The sequence below is a fragment of the Halichoerus grypus genome, chromosome 9, assembly GCF_964656455.1.
Source record: "Halichoerus grypus chromosome 9, mHalGry1.hap1.1, whole genome shotgun sequence".
Classification (NCBI taxonomy): domain Eukaryota; kingdom Metazoa; phylum Chordata; class Mammalia; order Carnivora; family Phocidae; genus Halichoerus; species Halichoerus grypus.
The window spans coordinates 97,090,637-97,114,451 of record NC_135720.1 but is presented as its reverse complement, the minus strand read 5'-3'; the positions used below and the strand labels follow the sequence as shown (position 1 = coordinate 97,114,451).

At 42.9% G+C, this 23,815-nt stretch overlaps 1 protein-coding gene across 2 annotated transcripts; it reads right to left on the bottom strand.

The window, feature by feature from the left end:
* Positions 1-1,581: 1,581 nt before the first annotated feature.
* On the bottom strand, positions 1,582-19,377 carry LOC118536022 (glutathione S-transferase A4). 2 transcript variants are annotated; one of them, XM_036092721.2, is made up of 7 exons: positions 19,242-19,377; positions 18,169-18,273; positions 10,842-10,893; positions 9,120-9,252; positions 8,140-8,281; positions 6,379-6,510; positions 1,582-2,179 (listed from the first exon to the last, which is right to left on the bottom strand). In XM_036092721.2, exons 2-7 carry the CDS (start codon positions 18,253-18,255, stop codon positions 2,057-2,059), a joined length of 669 nt encoding a protein of 222 aa, XP_035948614.1. In that variant the 5' UTR covers positions 18,256-18,273; positions 19,242-19,377; the 3' UTR covers positions 1,582-2,056. The 2 variants fall into 2 exon arrangements, with proteins under 2 accessions (XP_035948614.1, XP_035948613.1); XM_036092720.1 differs by having other exon boundaries at positions 18,169-18,381; positions 19,242-19,360.
* Between the last annotated feature and the right edge of the window lie 4,438 nt (positions 19,378-23,815).

Genomic DNA, 23,815 nt, shown 5'->3' with positions numbered 1-23,815 from the left:
AACACCAGCCTTAGGTTCCACAATCCACTAGAACTCACAGAACATGTTGAAAGCTGTTCTATTCACAGCTATGGTTTACTACAGGGAGAGGATACAGATGAAAATCAGCCAAGGTGGGACACCTGGGTGGCTGTCGGTTGAGTGTCTGCCTTCGGCTCAGGTCATGATCTCAGGGTCCTGGGATCGAGCCCCGCATCGGGCTCCCTGCTCAGCGGGAAGCCTGCTTCTCCCTCTCCCACTCCCCCTGCTTATGTTCCCTCTCTCGCTGTCTCTGTCAAATAAATAAATAAAATCTTAAAAAAAAAAAAGAAAATCAGCCAAGGGAAGAGAGGCCCAGGGCAGAATCAGGAGAGTTGCACACATGGAGCTTCCAGATGTGCTCTCTCCCGTGTAGTTGTGGACAGCTTTCACTCATCCTGGCAACCCTGCGTGACAATCAATGCAAGTACCTCCGTGTTTGATTAGAGGAAAACCAAGTGCAGGTGTCCAGGTGGTTATTTGTGTTCCCACGTCCACCATGTAGGCCTCTGTCGTCACCACGATACTTAGAATTACCGGACCGTGGCTTGGTGGCGGGTGCAGTGCCAGGCAAGCCTGAGGAGCAGTGATGGCCCAGGCTGCTGCCTCTGAGGGAGAGGCCCAGGATCCCGCCAGGCCCCGAGAGTACAAGCCAATAAGAAGAAAATGGGGGCATGTATCGTACAGTACTACCTTGCCCAAAGACAGGTCTGGCCATTGCTTCTGGGAGTTGATCTCTAAGCCCCTGGACTGTCATGTCTGATGGAAACACCTCTTTGCCTGGAGGCCCTGAGTCAGCCAGGTAATAACTAGATGATTTAGGGCAAGAACTTTGAGCCACACCAACATTGCAGGGTAGGGTGGGCACTTTAGGGCATGTGCTGTCAGCTCCACTCTGGAGGGCTGGAGACAGACCAGCCAGATGGGCCATCAGTCATGCCCACATGATGGAGTGCCCCCCAAAGTCTGGACTCAAGGCTCCAGTGAGCTTCCCTGGTTGACAATACTCCATTGCTTTTCCTCAGTTTTTTAACTCCCGAAATATCAGATACGCTAAAGGCAGCAATTCTTCCTTTTCCAAAATAATTTCAGCTGTTTACACATCTCTCACCTACTATGTGCTGAATTGTTCTAGAGCAGGGGCTCTGTTCTAGGGTTCTGCCTCCTGGCACCCTGCCTGGCACATAATAAGTGCTCAATTAATATTTGAGACCCAAATCAACACAGGTTAAAAGCCGTATTAATAAACCATACTTTCAGTTCTGAAATGCAAAAAATTAGCAGCTGACAAATAACAAAGTTGGGTAGTAAGAAGATAAAAGTAATATATATATTACTTTTTTTATTATATATATATATAATTTTCTTATACATGCATCAAATACAACTGGAGGGATATACAAATGATAACTACGTTTGCCTGTGGAAACCGAGTAGCTGGGGGCCAAGGCCGAAAAGACCACTTCCAACTCTACACCCTCTTACGCTCTTTTGATTTCTGAACCATGGGAATATGTTATAGATACCAAGAAATGTAATCCAAAAAAATTCTGGCAACAGGGCAATGATTTGTAAATTCTTTATTTTGGCTAATATTGACTGCCTTCATTACCACCACAGATTTATTATAGCTGAGAGGAATTATTCACTAGATATTCTGTTGTTATTAAACACCAAAAATTAGGAAGAGACCAGAGGGCTTTTAGAAAGGGATAAGGAGAGGGCGGGAAGAAGCTCAAGGGAGAACACAAGGTCCTGCCCAGCCTGGTTGTCAGGAAATGAGTCACCACATCAGATCTAACTGAAATGCCAGTCTCTCTGAAAGGGCTTTCAGGAAAAAGTAGCGTTAACAATTATTCACCGGACAAACCAAAAGGTCAATGAATGTTTCTAGAAAAGATCTTGGCATGAAAGACCCACCTAAGGAACAGTTCTACATAGCACCATGACAGAGCTGGGATCAGGGCATCAATTAAGATGGACTGTGGACACAGCAAGCTCTAGAGGCTAACTCTCACTCACACATGGATGTGATGCTTTATGGCATAAAGATGTTGTAGACGGTTCTCACGTAGATGTCATCCGGAGGAGGCTTCTTCTTGCTGCCAGGTTCCAGGAATTTCTTAATTGTTGGGATATTACTTATTTTCACTGTGAACTCCTGCAAAAGGAAAACACAACAGTCTGAGGTTAACAGCAAAGGTAATGGTAACTACGAAAATACGGTTGTGTAAAATGGCCCATGAAAATTTGTTCAAGAAGTATTTGTTACAGGAACCCAACCAGAAATGTCATCCAGCATCTGCTTGGGGTCTGATCTCTTGGTGTGACTGTTTATGATCTCTGTCCACAATGGCTGGGATCTAGACCAGGTTTTACGCATGCAAACCTCACGGTTCAGACCAACATGTGAATTTTTTTCAGAGATAGAAAAATAAAAAAAATGCTTAAATTAGGATTATGATGCTTGCTTAAGAGAAAAAAGGAAGGAAAGATCAGTACCTTAAATATACTTATCTACTCAGAGAAAATGCATGAGCCATTTAAATAAAAGTACTTTAAAAGGTCATCATATGGTACAATTTCCTTTTTAAAATTCAGCTTCCTTGGACTTTTTTACTCCTATTAGCAAATGAATCCTCTTTCTGGCTATGTGTGGGAGATGGCCAGTTATATTTTTTAATGGCCTGGGGCTCAGACACCAGATACCAGATATTTATGTAAACCATATTTATGGAAATCATATTTTCCATTCACAGAGTCAAATCTTACCATTTCTCAGTAATTGAGAAGAAAAGTCTATTTGAGCTAGTAAAAAATTTCAACCATATGAAGAAGTGTATATCCACCAAATATAGTTATTCTAATAACATTTTTCAAAGAGGTCATTTATTAAAAAAGCTACTATTAAATGTCTATAATGTACAAAGACCAGCCTTAAGCATGCACACAAAGATATACAAACATACATACATGTATCACTAATACTGACAAAAGCTAATAGTTATGTCAAAGCTATGTAAATGACAAGTTTCTCTTTTTATCACTTATTCAAACTCTTTGTATCATCTAATTTCAAATACTATACCAATATTTAGAAGCTATTTCTATTGGATTTATTATTTCAAGATTTACCTGAGGTGATGTATAATAAAATTTTGTGACTTCTGACTTGTTTTTTATACTCTTTAATCAGTGTAGGAATGACCCTTTAATTCAACTCAGATCTGGTGTTAGATTCTGAAGTCCTGGGGCACCTGAAGGCTCAGTTGGTTAAGCAACTGCCTTCAGTTCAGGTCATGATCCTGGAGTCCCGGGATCGAGTCCCACATCGGGCTCCCTGCTCAGCGGGGAGTCTGCTTCTCCCTCTGACTCTCCCCTCTCTCGTGCTCTCTCTTTCTTTCTCTCTCTCATTCTCTCTCTCAAATAAATAAATAAAATCTTAAAAAAAAAAAGATTCTGAAGTCCTTTAATTAAAATTGTACTTAGGTGCAGCCACTATGGAAAACAGTATGGAAGTTCCTCAAAAAATTAAAAATAGAAATACCATACAATCCAGTAATTCCACCACTGGGTATTTACCCCCCAAAAATGAAAACACTAATTTGAAAAGACATATGCACCTCTATGTTTACTGTAGTCTAATTTACAATAGCCAAATTATGGAAGCAACCTAGGCGTCCAACCACAGATGAATGGATAAGGAAGATGTGGTATATATATAATGGAACATGACTCAGCCATAAAAAAGAATGAAATTTTGCCACTTGTGACAACGTGGATGCACCTAGAGGGTATTACACTCAGTGAAATAAGTCAGAGAAAGACAAGTATATGATTTTACTTATATATGGAATCTAAAAAGCAAACAGAAACAGACAGACACATAAATACAGAGAACTGATGGTTGCAGAGGGGAGGAGGGTGGGGGGGATGGGCAAAAAGGGTGGAGTGGGAGGTACAGGCTTCAGTTGTGGAATGAACAACTCACAGGAATGAAAGGTACAGCATAGGGAATATAGTCAATTACATTGGAACAGTGTTGAATGGTGACAAGTAGTAGCTGTACTTGTGGGCATAGCGTGATGTATGGAGCTGTTGGGTCACTGTGTTGAAACTGGCATGGTGGGGGCGCCTGGGTGGCTCAGTCGTCAAGCGTCTGCCTTCGGCTCAGGTCATGATCCCAGGGTCCTGGGATCGAGCCCCGCATCGGGCTCCCTGCTCAGCAGGGAGTCTGCTTCTCCCTCTCCCACTCCCCCTGCTTGTGTTCCCTCTCTCGCTGTGTCTCTCTGTCAAATAAATAAATAAAATCTTAAAAAAAAAAAAAGAAAAAAGAAAGAAACTGGTATGGTGTTGTGTGTCAACTATACTTCAATAGGAAAAAAAAACTGCACCCATGTTAAAAAAAAAAAAATATATATATATATATTTACACAGATGTGCCTGGGGTATAAGCTTTTTTTTTTTTTTTAATTTATTTATTTGACAGAGAGAGAGAGAGGGCATAAGCAGGGGGAGCTGCAGAGGGAGAGGGAGAAGTAGGCTCTCCACTGAGCAGGAAGCCCGACAAGGGGCTCGATCCCAGGACTCTGAGATCACAACCTGAGCCGAAGGCAGACGTTTAACCAACTGAGCCACCCAGGCACCCCTATGTCTGGGGTATAAAAACAAGTTGTTAGCATCATGGATAGAAAACACCAACAGGTCCCTGGGCTATTTCAGGGACCTACTGGTATTAAAGTCAAATTAAAGAACGTGTGCTTTGTCTGCAAGAGGAAATGAACAGATAGCTAAACAACATAATGATGGCTATTGCCTTGTGGAAGACGTCGATTCTTATTTCTGGAGGCATGTATTTAAATAGTGGTGGTTGTCCTCATTAGTGTATCAAAATGTATTTGCTAGACTTGGAAAAATTATTTTTTTCTAAAAAAAGCATACATACTTGGAGACATTGGAGATCTGATATATTTCGCTTTGACAACTTAGTCATTTGAGCTATATAGGGGATTGGCAACCTTTTCCTATAAAGGACCAGTGAGTAAATATTTTAGGTTTTGCAAGTCGTATGGTCTCTATCAGAACTACTCAATTCAGCTGTGGCAGCACAGAAGCAGCCGTAGACAATGCACACATGAATGAGCGTGGCTTTGTGAAATTCAAACTTCATAGAACTTCATGTGTCATGAAATATTATTCTTTTGGTATTTTTTTCAAACACTTAAAAATGTAAAAACCATTCTTAGCTCAAGAGCTGTACACAAACAGGTGGCGGGCCCGATCTGACCCTGGAGGCTGTAGTTTGCCAATCCCCCATATAGAAGAAAGCCCACTGGCCTGGGAGAAAGGCTATGGTTCTAGACAGAACTGAGGCCCCCACTAACTAGGCCATCTCAGCTGCTGACTTCTTTACCCTCAGCTCTATTTCCTCATATCTATACTAAAGGAGCTGGATGAGATTGGTTGTTTAAAGCCCCTTTCTGGGACACCTGGCCAGTCAGTTAAGCGTCTGCCTTTGGCTCAAGTCATGATCCCAGGGTCCTGGGATGGAGTCCCGAATCAGGCTCCCTGCTCAGCAGGGAGTCTGCTTCCCCCTCTGCCTGCCGCTCCCCCTGCTTGTGTGTGTGCATGCTCACTATCTCTCTCTCTCTGACAAATAAATAAAATCTCTAAAAAAATTAAAAAAAATAAAGCCCTTTTCTGCTTTGAAGTTCTATGATCAATTTTGGCAGAATAATACTGAGGAATAAGTGGCCACACGCAAGTCTCTCCTTGGAATTTCTGGGAAAGGGAATGGTGGGAACTCTTTGGGTGCCACTTATTAGCTCTCAGAACTCAGGCTGGGATGTTTCCAATTTGAGAGCACGTTATTTCTAAGACTGGGACTTGCTAGTCCTTACTGGCAAACTGTATGGAGTTTGTTTCAAGAGCATAGTTACAGAACAAAACTAAGCTAAAACTCCTTGCACAGGTACATGATCTTTCAGCTCTAAAGATTTGGGGACCAGAAAAACCATTTTTTTAAAAAGATTTTATTTATTTGACAAGAAAGAGACAAAGCGAGAGAGGGAACACAAGCAGGGGGCAGGGCAGAGGGGGAAGCAGGCTTCCTGCTGAGCAGGGAGCCTGATGTGAGGCTCAATCCCAGGACCCTGGGATCATGACCTGAGCCAAAGGCAGACACTTAACTGACTGAGCCACCCTGGCGCCCCTCAGAAAAACCATTTCAAGTCTGTACCTTCATTCCGTGAACTAGAATCTAAAAATGTACATACACACCCCCCCAGCCAACCAATCAACAGACACTGAAGGAAGGTGTATGAGTTTTGGGCCAATGTTCTAAAATGTGGTTTTATTTACCTGGAGATGAGGAAATGCAGACAGGATATTGGGGATTTTCTCTTCTAGAGCCAAAATGGTTTGGAGTAGAATCACGTCCGCAAGGCTCAGCTGGTTACCAACGAGAAACCTTTGCCCATGATCCCTTAAAACCTACAGGATACAAATGTTTTGCATTGCTTACAATAATTTATATGGAGAGACTGATGAAACTGTTGAATCAGTGCAGTATCTGAGTATTTTAAAAATAATACCAAGTAAGAGGAGGTTCCCTGTATCAGAGAGAGAACGCAGAAAGGGTGTAGAAATGGAACTACCGTAAAATGTCTGCTTTATATCAGAATGAAACACTGAAAAGGGGAAGAAAATATTAATTCTGGATTTAGCAACCAGTGCTTTAAAAGGACACCCCCATTCCATAAATGTATCTATAGAAATGAGTTAGGGGCAACAAATTCAGGAGGCTGGGGGATGTGATGTAAGTAAGCAACAGGTCCCCTTCAAGGAATCTCATCTCATTTGCCAGCTGTTTCTACAAACATCAGGACTTGTAGTCATTAACTAGACATGACTATTAAAAAAGTAGGCTTCCTTTCATATCTTCCAAGACAGAGAAAACTAAAAGCATCAGGGCTCATCTTGAACCCCATTTTGAGAGCATGTAGGTTCAGAGATTCATAGGGATAGATGATGATGGGGGAGAGGCAAGGAACAGTGGTGGGGGGGGGGGGGGACTCCTTTGCAGCGAACTCTTGGATGCCCACAAGCGTGTGTGTGTGTGTGTGTGTGTGTGTGTGTGTGTGTGTGTGGTGTCTGACAGGGGCTCTACATACAACATCAAATAGCTACTGAAGCCGGAGCGGGAGAGCACAATGAATCCAGCATTGTAGTCAGAGGCCTGTCTAATCCTGGCTCCCCACCTTAGGCGTGTCACTCAATCTGTCTATGATGCCATTCCATTATGTGTCCAAGGGATACCAGTTTGTAGCTGATGTGTTGGGAGGAGCCCTGACAGTCTGGACCGCAGGAACATAGGGACCGGCAGTGACCCTTCACTAAGGCACCTGTTTCTCCCTCATCACACCCACATTTCTACATTATCATATTTTACATTCACCAAGTGCCTGTGGGCAAGAGACTGTGACACCAAGTGACAGAAAAGCCCAGAAAATACCTCTCCTTCTTAAATCTCATTCCACAAAGATGGCCAGAGGAGATCTGCCAATTCCCTTTTTTTACACTCTCTTCTTTTTTTAACTGAAACATTTAAAACCATTCCTCTCAGCTGAGAAAAAGAGTTTGAAGCTCAGAAAGGCGGATATATTAAGATAAGGAAAATAACAAAACAGGAAACAAAAAGAGCAAAGGGAAGAGAAATAAAACAACAATGGTCTTCTCATCACATCAAACTATCAGGTAGGATGTCTGATACACAACGGCCATTCCACAAATGTTTGTGGGACGAAAGAAGGAAGGAATTAGGTAGTTTCTGCTTTGCTGTATCTCACACAGGGTGGGCTCGTGGTGAATGTAAGGACAGTAACACGCCCATGTGGTAAACCCATTATTTTTTCCAGCCTTCTGAATAACATGGCCCAAGGAGCATCTGAGGGGCTTCAAGACATCCTGGCTTTGTGCTGACGGCTACCATCAGCTCTCAGGAATCCAGCAAGGTTAGTCCAATGGCGCTCGGTGTTACATTGCCCTGAGCAGAGAGGGGCATTAGGGGCAGCTCCCTTGTAGTCTGGTTAGGCTGTGCTCATGGGCCTCTCTGCCACCTACCTTTTCAAACACAGGAAAGTATCTAATTATAGCCTTCTGGGCCATGTTAACCACTTCCTTTTGTTGATCATCTGGTTTTAGAAAAGGATGCATGATAATCAGTTCCAGCAGATCTAGCGTCCCCTCCACGTACATGTCAATCCTTAAAACAAAAAAAGAAGTTTCCTCAGTTTCCCCGAACTCATCGGCTTCCACAACTAAGAATTCAGAGTGCTTTTCTCTTAAGGCTCTGGCTACCGAAGTGCCCAGAAGCATTTATCTATACCTGTCTCCAAGAGCAAAGATGCAAAGTCAATTCTAATTGTAATTCAGAAAAATCCGTCACAAATCAGAAAGCACAAGAGTCATGACGTCCCCCTCTCCCGGGCCCCTAATCCTCTACCCTTACTCCAGTACCCACGCTTGGTGTGGGTGGATTTCACATTTATAAAAATAGCGGAGATCATTTATGGAATGCTTGGTGTGTACGAGGGCCATGGTGCTAAAAAGCTCTACACCCAGTATTTCATTGACTCCGATGCCATGATCAGGCATGTGCTATCCATATACTTTACAGGCCCCTCAGCGGGATTGTGGAGCCCAGCACCTCGCCCTGTATCATGCATTTTAGGAGGTACAAGGACCAGGCTTTGAGTTCAAAAATATAATTGAATTTATAATCAAGGCACAGTATCCCTGACCTTGACTGGTGTAGCAGCTTCCTGTTCTTCATACTTCATGATAATAAATTTGCGAGAAAGGTAAAAAGCAGTACCAAAGCATTTAAAGATGCTGAAACCTGAAACAATCACGCCCCAGAGAGAAGATCCAGCATCTGAACTCAATTATTCTCTAACCTTTTACCAAGACTCTGTATGGATTATTCCCTGTTTACACTAATGATACGAGACACAAAGGAGACGGGGCGTGCTGTGGAGACTGCTAATCAGCTAAGGTATCAGTGAGTGACAAGCGAGAACACTTGAAAAGGGCCACAGTACAGGGTTCTCTCCTTGAGGTCCTTGCCAAAGAGGTGGTGCTTATCCGCTATGTAGTGGAGGATGCTTCGGGTCTGCACCAACTTCATTCCGTCAATTTCAACCATTGGCACTTGTTGGAACAGCAGGTGATTTCCTGAGAATGAAGGCCCAGAGTTAGAACTGATCTCTTCCCTGTCCCCGCGCCCCTAAACATGCCCAACCGAATGAAAAGGGACCGTGTGGTCAGAGCCTTGGGAACGCTGCGATGCTCCCTGATGACAGATAACCTCAACTTCATTCAGGGGAGCAGACTGAACCATCAAAGAAGCCTGAAAACCAGCACTGTTCTAAACCTTCCTTTTTCATTTTCACCCCGGGGGGAAATACCTACCCACCATGGCAAGGGGCGGGAGAGAATGCAGTGACGATATTTCTGCAGGGCTGCCTTAGCCAACACAGCAATCAGTAGCTGCTGCATGTATCTAGTGAAGCCTAAATTTAATCAAAATTCTGAAAAATGTAGAATTCCATTCTTTAAGCACGCTCGACACATTTCAAGTGCTGAGTAGGCACACGTGGCTAGCAGCTACGACATCGGGCTGAGAACAGAAGGTTTCCACCACTGTAGAATGTTCTACAGATTACACTGCTTTAGAAAATCTGAGCATAAAACCCAAGTCACCAACTGACACTCGTGTACGCACTGGCTCTTCCACAGCCACAGACCACGTACGACCAAGTTCAAGGTCAGTGATCGAAAAGCAACCCATTGCTTTCTTCAACAAAGAGAAGTATTGAGGGGTGTTGTTTATACATGCAGAGGTGCAAATATAGGCTCGCCCAGCCCTCAAGGGACTCAAGGATAGGGGGGTACCTGAGGGTCTGGGGGAGATGAGTACTCCGCACAAGCCTAGTGACGTCAGGCCAGTGTCACGCATGAAGGCTGACACTGCAGCTGGTCCCTCTCTGGGGAGCCTTCAGTTGGGCCGAGAGACGCTGCTGATGGCTGGGAGGGAGGCTACTTACAGAGTCGCTGGGTAACGGAGCCTGGGCATGGAGGGAGAGGGGCTGACCAGGAGTTAAAGGGGGGCCTTTCACTGAATTCATTTCTGTCTGGTGTTCACCCCACTGTAAATGGGGACCTCTGTCTGCATACTTCAAGCAGACACTGGTGGGTGCCTCAGACAATTTGGAAGGAGCGAGGTGGGGAAGATGAAGAAGAGGGAAGGGATGAAGGAGAGGACAAAAGAGGGGAGGGAGAGGTCAGAGTCGGGCAGGAGAAGGAGAAAGGGATGGAGAAGGGCTGTTCACCTCACTCCCTTTAGCTCTCAGGAAATTACTGACTAAAAGTGATTTCCTTGCAATTTCAGTCATTTCTCCCCCTGGGTTTTAGGATACTGTCCTGAATGTTCAGTGTCAGCATCTTTGCCCTTCCACATAAAGACCAATTCTTAAACAAAATCATTCTTGGGGCGCCTGGGGGGCTCAGTCGGTTGGGCGTCCGACTCTGGATTTTGGCTCAGATCCTGATCTCAGGGTCGTGAGGTAAAGCCCCGCATTGGGCTCTGTCCTTAGAGGGGAGTCTGCTTGAGATTCTCTCTCTCCCTCTGCCCCTCCCTTCTGCTTTGCTGTATCTCACTTGCACGCACACACACGCTCTCTAAAAATAAAAATAAATCTTTAAAAAACAAAACCTGGGGAAACAATCAATATTACCAACAGTTATTTCATTTCCATACTCACCATCCTGCAACTTCTGTAACTGTTCTTTTGTTTCTAAGAATTCTTCATCAAACTAAATTAAAAGAAAAAAAGATACCCCCCCCCCCAAAGAAGGCATAAGTCATTATGGGATCAGGACTGAAAATACCAAGTCAAACTGTCTCAGAAGCAGAGAGAAAGAACAACACTTAGCACCCACATCTTGGTTTCCCACTATAAGAAACCAGGGCTGGGGCACCTGGGTGGCTCAGTTGGTTAAGTGTCTGCCTTCGGTCAGGTCATGATCTCAGGGTCCTGGGATGGAGCCCCGTATCAGGCTCCCTGCTCAGCAGGAAGCCTGCTTCTCCCTCTGCCCCTCCCCCTGCTTGTGCTCTCTCTAGCACGTGCATTCTCTCTCTCTCTCAAATAAATAAATAAAATTTAAAAAAGAAAAAAGTTTAAAAAGAAACCAGGGCTCCTGGGAGAAAAGGTTGATGCTAGTAGATTCGGAAGCAAAGAAGAGCTCAAAGACCAATGAGATATGGCCAAGGCAAAGGCATGGAGGACCCTACTTGAGGTGAGTCCCTAGCCAAATTTGGGACAATTCAAGCATCAGAAGAGTAATGTCACTTAGGGATCATCACACACACCAACAAAAAAAAAATCCCTGTGTCCTTAAGTGATGATACTCAAAAAGGTAGAAGAAAAAGCTCTTTTTTACAGAAGAATTAGTGCTAACTAATGATAAAATTAGGATATTACCAATTTGTAACCTATAACTGATTCTGATAAGGATCAAAATGGATGCTGAAATCACTGAGTTATAAGGCACAGAATATTCAAACAACCTTGAAGTCTCAGCCCACAAGTTAATTATGACAAAGGAAAAATACAGCTTTGTGGTGAAAAGGTCTGGAGATCTCACCATCTATCTAACCAAGTGATCAAACTTAGCTCCCCACTGGGGGACATGGAGACGTCGTGTGCTTCCTGCTGTGACCAATAAGAAGGGCACAGTAACACTGTAACCCAGATCCAACTGCAAGGTGAAAATCAGGCATAGCCAGAATGTGGGGCACTCTGCAACAGAGATGGCCGGGACTTTCTCAAATCTACAGAAAACTTGTTTTCGGAGCACCTGGGTGGCTCAGTCGGTTAAGCGCCTGCCTTTGGCTCGGGTCATGATCTCAGGGTCCTGGGATCGAGTCCCACATTGGGCTCCTTGCTCAGCGGGGAGTCTGCTTCTCCCTCTTCCTCTGCCTTTCCCTCTGAGTCTCCCCTCTTCTCGTGCTCTCTCTCAAATAAATAAATAAAATATTTAAAAAACAACTTGTTTTGTTTGTGTTTAAGCTTCTTCCGGGTGTGCAAGGTTTGAGAACAGGTGTGAGGGATTTGCCTCTGCCATTCCCACTCTACGCTCTTCACCACTTATCTGGCTCTCCTTTTCTAGACCTCCATTCACTTCCCAACTGAAAACTTGAGGTCCATTGTCCAAGGACAAATCTTTATTTAAAAGAGATTTGACTTTAGCCAGGTAGCCCTCCTCTGATGATCCTTCTTTATGGAATTTGGTTTCCAAGTTCATGCAAAAGAGTCAGTTTCTCCTTTCCACATTTCTTTTCAGTTAAGTCAAGGAAGGGCATAGGAGGGAAAAAGGAATAAAAAGCAGGTACTATTCTAGATGAAAACAGACTAAAGAGACAAAATAACCAAACACCTGAATCCTGATTAGATCCTGGATATTGGGGGCAGGGGAGGGGGGGTGGACAGTTATAACTGCTAAATAGGTAACAGGTATATAGACATTTGGGGGACAGTATGGAACTTTTGAATATGGATCATATATTGCTATTGCAAAATTAGTATCAATTTATTAGTTGTGACAATGATACTACAGTTATTAGAACAATTACTTTTTCTTTCTTAGGAGGAAAATACGTGTTGATGTCTGCAACTTCCTTTCAAATGGTTGACCAAAAAAAAAAAAAGTAGAGAGAGGAGGGGAGAAAGCAAATGTAGCAAAATGTTAACAATTAGTGAATTTAGTTGAAAGGTGTCCATTATCCTAGCTTTTCTGTAGGTTTGAAAGTTTTCAAATTAAAAAGTTGGCGGGGGGGGGGGGGGGAAGAAACAGTGGAAGCATGTTCCTCTTCTTGCACATTAAAAAAAATGTGTTCTAATGCACTAACGTGATTCATGTCAAGAAGGGGAGACCTCCTCTCACCAAGTCCCCAGATGACTCCCCACCCATGTCTGTCCCTGTGCTGCTTCCCCAAATCGTCTGAGGGAGGGGCAGAGCTGACCAGCACAGAATCAGCAATCCTCCCCTCTTCTGGCTCCACTACCTGACTTGGGGGTTGAATCAAAATAATGGGGCGTAGGTACGGCTTCTGCTACTTGCCAGGATCCTCACGGAGCAAGAGGGGTCTGGCAGGAACTCCATCTGGTGCCTGCTGAGCAGCAACCTCAGGGCAAGAATCTTCAGGGCAGGGCACCTGGGGAGCTCAGTTGGTTAACTGTCTGCCTTCGGTTCAGGTCATGATCCCAGGGTCCTGGGATCGAGCCCTTCATCGGGCTCCTGGCTCAGCGAGGAGTCTGCTTCTCCCTCTCCCTCTCCCTTTCTCTCTCAAATAAATAAATAAAATCTTAAAAAAAAAAAGAAAGAAAGAGGGGCGCCTGGGTGGCTCAGTTGGTTAAGCGACTGCCTTCGGCTCAGGTCATGATCCTGGAGTCTCGGGATCGAGTCCCACATCGGGCTCCCTGCTCGGCGGGGAGTCTGCTTCTCCCTCTGATCCTCCCCCTCTCATGCTCTCTGTCTCCCATTCTCTCTCTCAGATAAATAAATAAAATCTTTAAAAAAAAAAAAAAAAGAAAGAAAGAAGAAAGAAAAAAAAGAAAGAAAGAAAAGAAAAGAAAAGAAAAGAAAGAAAGAAAGAAAGAAAGAAAGATCATTCGTTCAGGGCATTTGTCCAAACAAACAGATGTAGTGCAGGTGGTGCTCCCTCCGTACTATGGCTCGCAAACTTTTATAACCATGATCATTTAGAGCAAATAGGAAGGTGTAGGTGTGTGTGTGTGTATGTGTGTGTATGTGTGTGTGTGAATCCAGGCCCACTCTTCAGAGATTCACATTCAGTAGTTGAGAGAGACTAGAAATGTACATTTTTAAAAGCAAATCTTTCTAAAGGGTTCTGATTCTGGCTTTTGACTTCCTGGGAACATTATGCAAGATGTGTGTGATCTCTCACCAGGGACACTCTTGTGTCCAGCTTTACAAAATGTGGTCAGTAAGAAGCACCTGGCATGGGAACTGCAGATGAGAAGGTGGGAGAGGAAAGAAAAAAATCACAAGGCAGAGCTTGGAGGGAGCTTGGTATTGTGCAAGGCTGCAAGGACAGACACAGTGCGTCGACCTTTGCTCCCTAACCAGGGCACTGTTCCCAGTGGGATACGCTGGAGACCTGCCCTCTTGCTCACCACACCACTCCCTCTTCAGCACTCTGTCAAGTTTATGGGAATTGCCCAGAAACCCTGAGTTAGGAGTTTGTGGGACTGGAGTCTTCTTCTACATGTGTTACTCTCCCTCTTAACACGGGGGATCGGACCAGGCTTCTGGGGGGTCTTCAGCCAAATAAAGCCCCAAGCAGCAATGAAGCAACACTTGGCAGACAGCAACAGCAATGCCTACGGACCCAAACCAAGTGACTGAGAGCGAGGATGCTGACTCTCCGAATCAGGCAGGCCGCCTTTCAGCAGGTTTTGGTTACCGAGTGACTCACATGTGTGTGCTTTACACATCAGGCTCAACCCAGCACTGTGACATTGGGAATCATGAACTTGCCCAGTGGGCTGCCAGCCCATCCTCCACAACTGTTTCTGTGCTTAACTAAACATGTGCTTTGGAAAAGAGAAGTGGAGGCCCCCTCACCAATACTACTTTTGGGGAATGGCTCCTATAAACCATGTGGCCGGCCCCAAGTAAGGGAGGCTAATCTAGGTCCCTCCACATGGGTCGGAAGGGTGGGCTTGGGACCCGCTGGGCCAATAGTCTGCCTCACCTGTGTGTCTACTGGGACTGGTCTAGGGGAGGTGGGTCATGTGACCCATGTTCTTTTTTTTGTTTAACTTACTTAGGGTTGGTTTTTCTACTGCTGTCACCAAGAATCTTGACTCATACACAGGGGAGCAGGAGGAATAGGGGAGAATGAAGGTTGGAAAGAAAGGATTTGACAAAGGATTGTATTAAATGCACAAGTAAGACACCCATTGCAAACCTATTAAATAAGCCAGATCTGCAAACTCAGAAGCACACAGACAAAAGACAGGTGACATGAATAAGCCAAGCAGGTTCAGGTCACGGGACCAAGAATTTTTTCACTCAAGGGGCGCCTGGGTGGCTCAGTCGTTAAGTGTCTGCCTTCGGCTCAGGTCATGATCCCGGGGTCCTGGGATCGAGCTCCGCATCGGGCTCCCCGCTCGGCGGGAAGCCTGCATCTCCCTCTCCCACTACCCCTGCTTGTGTTCCCTCTCTCGCTGTCTCTCTCTGTCAAATAAATAAATAAAAAGTCTTAAAAAAAATTTTTTTTTTCACTCTCCTCTTAACACAATTAGAAAAATCTATCCTGAGACAACAGGGAATGATGGGGAGTGTAATGAGCTAGAAAGGTCCATCTATAGTGGCAGTCCTTCCTTACTCAGATTTAGCAATTACAGCCCTCTGAAAATGAGGGCCTAGTATCATCAGATCTTCAAATATATCAAGAGAAGTCAGAAATCAGAATTTGTATATAAAAATGATATCAACTGATTTAGCTAATTTTAAAACACTGTACAGTGAGTTAGAATGATGTGCAAAGAAATCAAAACCAAAACCAACCAAACAAAACACAAAGCCTCAAACCCAACAACCCTCATTTGCCATCTTTGGAGGTTGCTAGGGTAACAACCGAGTAGTCTAAAAATTGATAAAGAGACTACATCAAGCATTTACCTGACCGTTCCCATATGAACTGTACTTCAAGGGAATTAAATAGTTAAGTTAAAAATTACTCTTTGTAAGAGAAACACAGTTAATAAATTCAGATGCAATGACAGAAAGAAACAGAAAAATCACCATTTTATAATCCCTAACGATGGTGATGATAAATAGATGCTAAAATGGCTAGTTGAGAAGGTAACGGAGGAAATTTTGTAATGCATGGATCAGGCCGACATCACCAGAACATGCTGATCAAGCCCAGCATTGCTGAAAAGGAGACAGTCAGACATCATGCATCCCTTGATGTCGTATAATAAAAACATGTTCACAGTATCCCTATGATGGAGTCTGGCAGGCAAAAAAAAAATAATAAGTTTAGAGATAGAAAAAAATGAGCCTGGATTTGATCACAGCTCTCGGTCCAACTAGCAGTTCACAGGAAATATAGGAATAGAAGAATATGTTAAAATGAGGGTAAAGCAGCCAAATCTGTAATGGGGGAAATTCTACAGGGCAGTTTCTTCTACAAATAAATGGCACTAAAAACAAATACAGACACTTAGCACTCAGCTCTTGGTTGCTAAAACCATTTGGTGGTAAAAGGGACCACGATTCCTTGGAGAAATACCAGATTCTAGGGCAAGGGCAAGGAAAATACAAGATGAGCCTGGAGCATCTTGAAGTGTCAGAAAGTAAGAGAGAGCTGAAGGGAAAGAAAAGAAAAGGGAGTGTGGAGCCATGTACACAGGTGTGATGCAGGAGCCAATGGCCAAAGTGGGACAATTTGGGCAAGAAAACATTATTATTGGATTATAACACAAAGCATAAAATAAATACTATAAACTTACGTCCATACTGATATAAAGAAATGCTTGAATAGATAAATGGAGGAGGAAAAAAACCCCAAATCTCTCTTATGGAAGAATTCTAAATGCAGATACCTCCCCCTCCAGCAGGTGTGGTTTACTTCCCATCCTTTTGAGTGCGGGCTGAGCTTAATGACTAGTTTTGAAATAATAAAGAAGAAAATAATCCCTTTACAAGGAAGAAACCTGGCAGACACCACCTTAGCCAAGTGACCAAAGTTAACAGCACCAGGGATAACTCATGTTAATATCACCCCTAGTATGCTGCAAGGAGAAGGGCACTTGGCCTCTGTGCTGGTCTTCCCCCAAACCCCAAACCCTAGGCCAATCAACATCAAACAAACCCAAACTAGGGAGTTCTACAAAAATTCTGATCAACAGTTTTCAAAACTGTCAACATCATGAAATAAAAGAAAGACTGAGGAACTGTGACAGATTGAGAGAGACTTAAGGAAACACAGTGACTAAGTATAAGGTTGGATCCAACAACAGTAAAGGACCTGATTGGCAAAACTCATTAAATTTGAATAGTCTGCAGTTTAGTTGTGCACCAATGTTAATTTCTTAGTTTTGACACGATTACGTAAGATGATATCATTAGGGGAGACTCAGTGGTCTTTATATGAACTGTCTTTACAACTTCGCTATAAATTTAAAATTATTCCCAAATATAAAGTTAATTTTTAAAGAAATGCAGAGGAAACTGTTACAGATTTTAAAAACACTGAAAGAAACATAACCAAATGCAATGTGTGGGCGTGATTGAAATCCAGACTGGAATAAACTTACTATAAAAAGACCTGTTTGAGACAATCAGTCTGTTCAGATATTAATAAGGAATTGTTCATTTTGTCGGGTGCAATTGTGGTACTGTGGTTATGTTTTAAAATCCTCATCTTTTAGAAATAAAAACTGAAATACTCATCACAGATGAAAGGATATGATGCTTGGATTTTGCTTTAAAATATTCCCACAAAAGAAATGGAGGAGATGGATGAGACAAGAGCAGCATTTTAAAGCAAATGACTGTTGAAACTGGGTGAGGGGAAATGCATGACCATGTTTTCTCAGCCTCTGTACCAACTCAACATTTCCATAAATAAGAAGCTTAGAGAACAAAAAGAAAGATAAAAACACTGTGATCAAAGCCTACACTATACTAGACAGACAAGAAAGCTCCGGGCTAGAAGCCATTGAAGTGAAGTGGAAATTTACCTACAGATTGTGTTAATTCACAAAAGTCGTCCCTGGCAAACTTCAGGTTCATTCCTTTTCTCCTTATTAATACTTACTGGTGGCAGATCAGAAGCTAATGATTAAGTAAAAAGTCTAAAGTAAAATAGAATTCCATCAACCACATTTCATTTATAAAGAAAAAAACCCTGGCAAAGAAGGCATCTTCTGACTCAACCAAGCCTGTCTGTGTTAGGGGGGAGAAAGCTAGAACAGGACTCCGCCATTGATGTTTTCCTCAAACGTCTCAGAGTTGTACGACAAATCTGTGAAGAAACAGCATATAGGGTACCTCGACTCCAGCGGCAGCTAAAACCCATCTTACGGATTCCATCCGGCCTCTTCCGTTAGGATAGTGGAGTTTGGGCTTCGCTGCCATGATGGCCTTTCAGGCTTTCTGGAAAAAAAAAAAAAAAAACCACACACACACACACACAAAAACCAAATGCGCAGCTCCTCGTAGACGAGCAGTCTTATTTCGTGTCTTCAATTCTGTGCTCACGGCCTAAATGAATATTCAGGATTTTGGCACAGGAAATCGGTTTTGTTTTTTGTTTGTTTGTTTGTTTGTTTGCTTTTTTTTTATGACTGCGTTTTCCCTCACTCAATAAAAACCTAACACCATTTCCAAATATTAAAAGAAACAACCACCTTGGGTTTCACACCGTTTCATTTATGACTTCTTATTCTGAATCGGGAAGCTGTCATATACTTTGACCTTGAAAATTTTAAATTTTCCAAATTCGGCCTGGAGAGGCAAGACGCGGAGGGCCGTGGGGAATTATGCACCCTTTGGAACCCTTGCAAGAATTCATGCTCTCACATGCATCATTATCGGTTATCACAGCAACTGGGAGGTGGACGGGCCGAGCAACACTATTGTCTGCAAAATGTGCGTCCGTCGTGCTGCCTGCGGTAGCTTCCCCGTGGGTCCCGCGCGTCCCCCACCCCAACTGGGAGTTGAGCCTCCCACCTTCGGAATGCGCCCAGGCCACGGACTCGGCCACCCGAGACTAGACTCCTGGGCTACCCGGGTCCCCGCTCAGCCCCCGCTACACCGGGGCTTTGGGAGGATCCGAGCTAGTCTCGCACTGAAACCGGTGGATTCAGACTCCGCAGAGCGGGTTAATAAAAATACGCACACGGAGCCAAGAATGACCCCAGCCCCAGCAAAGGAGCCCACGTCTGCCCAGATGGGGGCGGAGGCGCCAAAAGGACCGGAGGGAGGGAGACGAGAAGGGCTGAATGGGGGCTGGGGAGAGTTGCGACGGACGATGGAGTAAGAGGCTTGGGGCCGAGGAGTGGAGGGAAGGAGAAACGCGGCGAGGAGAGAGGGCGGGTGGGGGCGGCAGGAGGGAGACAGACCTGGAGTCCGCTCGGAGCTCCCGGAGCCGTACAAAGCGCTCGGCGAGCTGTCTGCAGCGAGGCGGGGCCAGCTGGCCGCCAAAAGGCGCTCCGGTGGGCGAGGCTCCGCGAAGTTTCACCAATAGAGACGGCAATGTTTAGCATGCCCCACCCATGTGCAAGGCATTCTGGATACTATGAAAATAGCCCAAATTCAAGGCAATTTCAACAAAAATTTTAGTCTTGTGCGAATGAAATGGCCATTCTAGGGTTGGTTAGATTACAACTTTAGTTAAAAGAGACCTGGTAGAGATCCGGTGTGGTTAAGGCAACTCGACCTATGCGAAAAGAAAAGTTCTTTTTAGGGTTTATATAGCTTGTGCGCAGCTGTGTTTCTCGGATGTGAGGGCGATCTGGCTGCGACATCTGTCACCCCATTGATCGCCAGGGTTGATTCGGCTGATCTGGCTGGCTAGGCGGGTGTCCCCTTCCTCCCTCACCGCTCCATGTGCGTCCCTCCCGAAGCTGCGCGCTCGGTCGAAGAGGACGACCTTCCCCGATAGAGGAGGACCGTTCTTCGGTCAAGGGTATACGAGTAGCTGCGCTCCCCTGCTAGAACCTCCAAACAAGCTCTCAAGGTCCATTTGTAGGAGAACGTAGGGTAGTCAAGCTTCCAAGACTCCAGACACATCCAAATGAGGCGCTGCACGTGGCAGTCTGCCTTTCTTTTGCCTATAAAATCTTAAATATTTTTTAAAATCCTTGACAAATAGCAAGTACAAACAATGCAACACTGCAAATTCACAACAGCTATAACTAATTTGAAGCCTCTTAAAGCAGGCAAAGTACCTACAAGAGGACAAAGTACTTCTATAACATACTATTAAACAGAACCCATATATTATTAAACAGAACTTAAATTGTCTCATTCTGTATATAGATCATATACATATTTTTTTCCCGTTTCTTTCTTGACCCCATGATCATCTTGAGCTTTCCCTTCATTTCATACACTTTAAAGACAACCACTCTAAGTCACAGGCTAAACAGAGCACCTTCCTGGAGGGGAGGAAGGGGGGCATTGGGGTGGAGGTATTAGTGGGGCTAAAAAAGTAATTTGGCTGGTAAATAAGTTAAAACTTTAAAAAATAAAGTAAAGCCATCAAGGCTATATTACAGAGTAGAAGGCAGAATTCACATGGATCTCAAAGTTTAAAACATATGCCTTCAAAAGGACTGAAAAACTATTTCTTGTTATTAGAGGCAGCTTCTGCTATTGCTCAAACTACAGATGTTGATTATTGTTTCCTCCATGAGGGGCTCTTGAGAGTACCTGCCTTGAGAAACCTGCAGCGCTGAACAATGGCAGCAAAGAACAAGAGATTTTAATTTCAGGAGATTCCTGTGGCAGGAGTGCGGAGAATGAATTGGGACGGTGGGAAGGGGAGAGAGAGACCTATTAAATACCCGTGTGTATTAAAGTACCACCATGAATTTGAAGATGATGGTTATGAAAAGGTAAGATATTAAGGAGGTGGAAGGTAACAGATTTACTAATCATATCACAGGGAGCAGAGGAAAGGAAGAGAAAAAGTCTCCCCCCAAACACACGCATTTCCTTTTCCACCCTCCTTCTGTATTTTTCATAACATTTATCGTCATCAAACATATCGGGTATTTTATTTACGTATTTTGTTATCTGTTGGTAGATTTAATAGAATGCAAATACCATGAAGTTAGGAATTTTCATATTTTTTAAAAATATGATTTTGTATAACCTGCTCCTAGAATAATGCTTAGCCCACAGTAGGTATTCAGAGAATATGTGTTGGAAAAATGATTACAAGAATGAACATTGGTTGGGTGGAGGAGGACAAGGTTTGGGGAAAATAATGAGTTGATTTCTTTCATTCCTCCAAGCCATTCATCCGGAAATGTCCACTAGACAGTTAAATAAGCCAGTGAGGACTCAGAAAACATGACTGAGATGGATCCAACTGGCAGCAAAAGGATGAGCTTATCCAGAAAAGTATGTAAAGTAAGAGAAGCAAGTCAAGAACAGCGGGGCACCACAAGAATCGGAGAAGTCACTTACAAATAAGACTAACAGTATATGTTCAATTTCACCTTTCTAATTCTGACTTAACACAGACAATACTCAGTTTAATATGGGTAGGCAGTCATATTTTCCAAACCTGCTGAAAGTGATTATTCTTTATTTTTTCTAACCCATCTTTCTGCAAAAATCCACTTTAAGCAAACTAGATAGGACAAGTATTATTCAGTTTTGTTTATGAACCAAATATTTATCTCCATTTCCTTATTTCTAATGAGTTGAACCATATCAAATTGCTGATATTTTACTGTATTTCTCCAACCTACAAAAATGTCAACTTCATAAGTCCAACCTAATTAATACAATAGGGGTAATATTATCCCTAGCAGTCTTGTTTACCTGAATGAGAAACTAAAGCAGTATCATAAGACTCTATGATTACATAGGCTTGTGGAGAAATAAAGTTCTGTGCCATTTTATAACAGGTACATTTAGGTCATTTTATTCCTTGGAGGGTTTTTATGTAAACACTCCAGAAAGAGGGAAGCAATTGGCTTACTTTCAGCCTTGGCTATAAATGACTGGTATCAGAGACTGTATTCTAACAGCAAGTAGTTTGTCAATTTTGGGGAGCTAAGTTTGATCACATTGTTCTATTCCTGGAGACCCTAGGGGTCACTCTCAATCCGGGATAGTCTTAATCATAGTGGATAGTATGGTAGTAGATAGTAGATAGATTCTACCTACTTGATTTGTTTTCAGTGCCCAGGAAAGTCCTCAGCCTTTGCCCACCCACTCAGGAGCAGGTAAAATTGCCTTAACAAAAATCACTGAGCTTTGAAATAACCGAACTTCAACTCTCAGTTTTAGAGAAGGTTTATATGTAAACACTCCAGGAAGAGGGAAGCAATTGGCTTACATTCAGCCTTATCTAAAAATGAATGGTGTCAGAGACCCTATTCTAATAGCAATGTAGTTTGTCAATTTTGTTCATCTTTTCAAAGAATCAACTCCTAGTTTGGTTAACCTTTTCTATTGTTTTTCTGTTCTTTATTTCATTTGTTTCCACCCTACTCTTTATCATTTCCTTTCTTCTGCTAACTTCAGTTTGATCTTCTTTTTCTAGTTCCTGATGGCATAGAGTTAGGTTGTTCCTTTGGGATCTTTCTTGTCTCTTAATATAGGTGTTAATTGCTATGAACTCCCCTCTTAGAATTGCTTTTACTGCATCCCACAAGTTCTAGTATGCTGTGTTTCTATTTTCATTTTTCTCAAGAAACTTTATTATTTCTCCTTTAATTTCTTCTTTGATCCATTAGTTGTTTAGGAGAGCGTTGTTTAATTTCCATGTGTTCTTGAATTTTCCAGTTTTCCCCTTGTTATTGATTTCTAGTTTCATGCCATTGTGGTCAGAGAAGATACTTGGTATGATTTCAGTCTTCTTCAATTTGCTAAGACTTGTTTGGTGACCTAACATATGGCCTATCCTAGATGTGCCATGTACACCTAAGAAGAATGTGTATTCTTCTGCCATTGGATAGAACGGTCCATATATGACTATTAGGTCTCTTTGGTCTATAGTATTGCTCATATCCACTGTTTCCTTATTGATTTTCTGTCTGGATGATCTACTCATTGTTGAAAGTGGCGTTATTAAAGTCCCCAACTATTACTGTATTACTGTTTATTCCTCTTTTTACCTCTCTTTTGCCTTACATATTTAGGTGCTCCGATGTTGGGTGCATAAATATTTACATTTGTCATATCTTCTTAATGTATTGACCCCTTTATCACTACAAAATGACCTCCTTTCTCTTTTTACCATTCGTAGTTCAAAGTCCATTCTGTCTGCTATAAGTGTAGCTTACCCCTGCTTTTTGTCATTGTTACTGTTGTTGTTGTTGTTACCATTTGCTTGGAATATCTTTTCTCATCCCTTCACTCTCAGCCTACGTGCTTCTTTAAGGCTAAAGTGGGTCTATTGCAGGCAGCATATTGTTAGATCTTGGGTGTGTTTTGTTGTTTGTTTGTTTGTTTGTTTACCCACTGAGTCATTCTATGTCTCTTTTAACTAGAGAATCTATCCCCTCCACGTTAAAGTAACTATTGATAGGTAAGGACTTAACTACTGTCATTTTGTTCACTGTTTCCAGTTGTTTCATAGACCCATTGTTCCTTGTTTCTTATTCTGCTCTCTGTTTTTGTGCTTTCATGTCTTTGGTATCAGTATGCTTTGACTTCTCTATCATGTTCTTTTGTGAAATACAGCAGGATTTCCCCCGTGATTACCATGAGGCTTACATAAACTGATAACTTGCACACCTTAAACTGGTAACACCCTATCTTAAACTGATAACAACTTAACCAATAGAATTCTTTTTTTTTTTAACCAATAGAATCCTTAAACTTACACTTTTCTTCCCCCTCACATTTTAGGTTATTGTTGTTACAATTTACATGTTTTTTTTTTTTAATATTCTGTGACTAATACCAGATTATTGTAGTTATGGTTATTTTGACTACATTTTTTTTTTTTTTA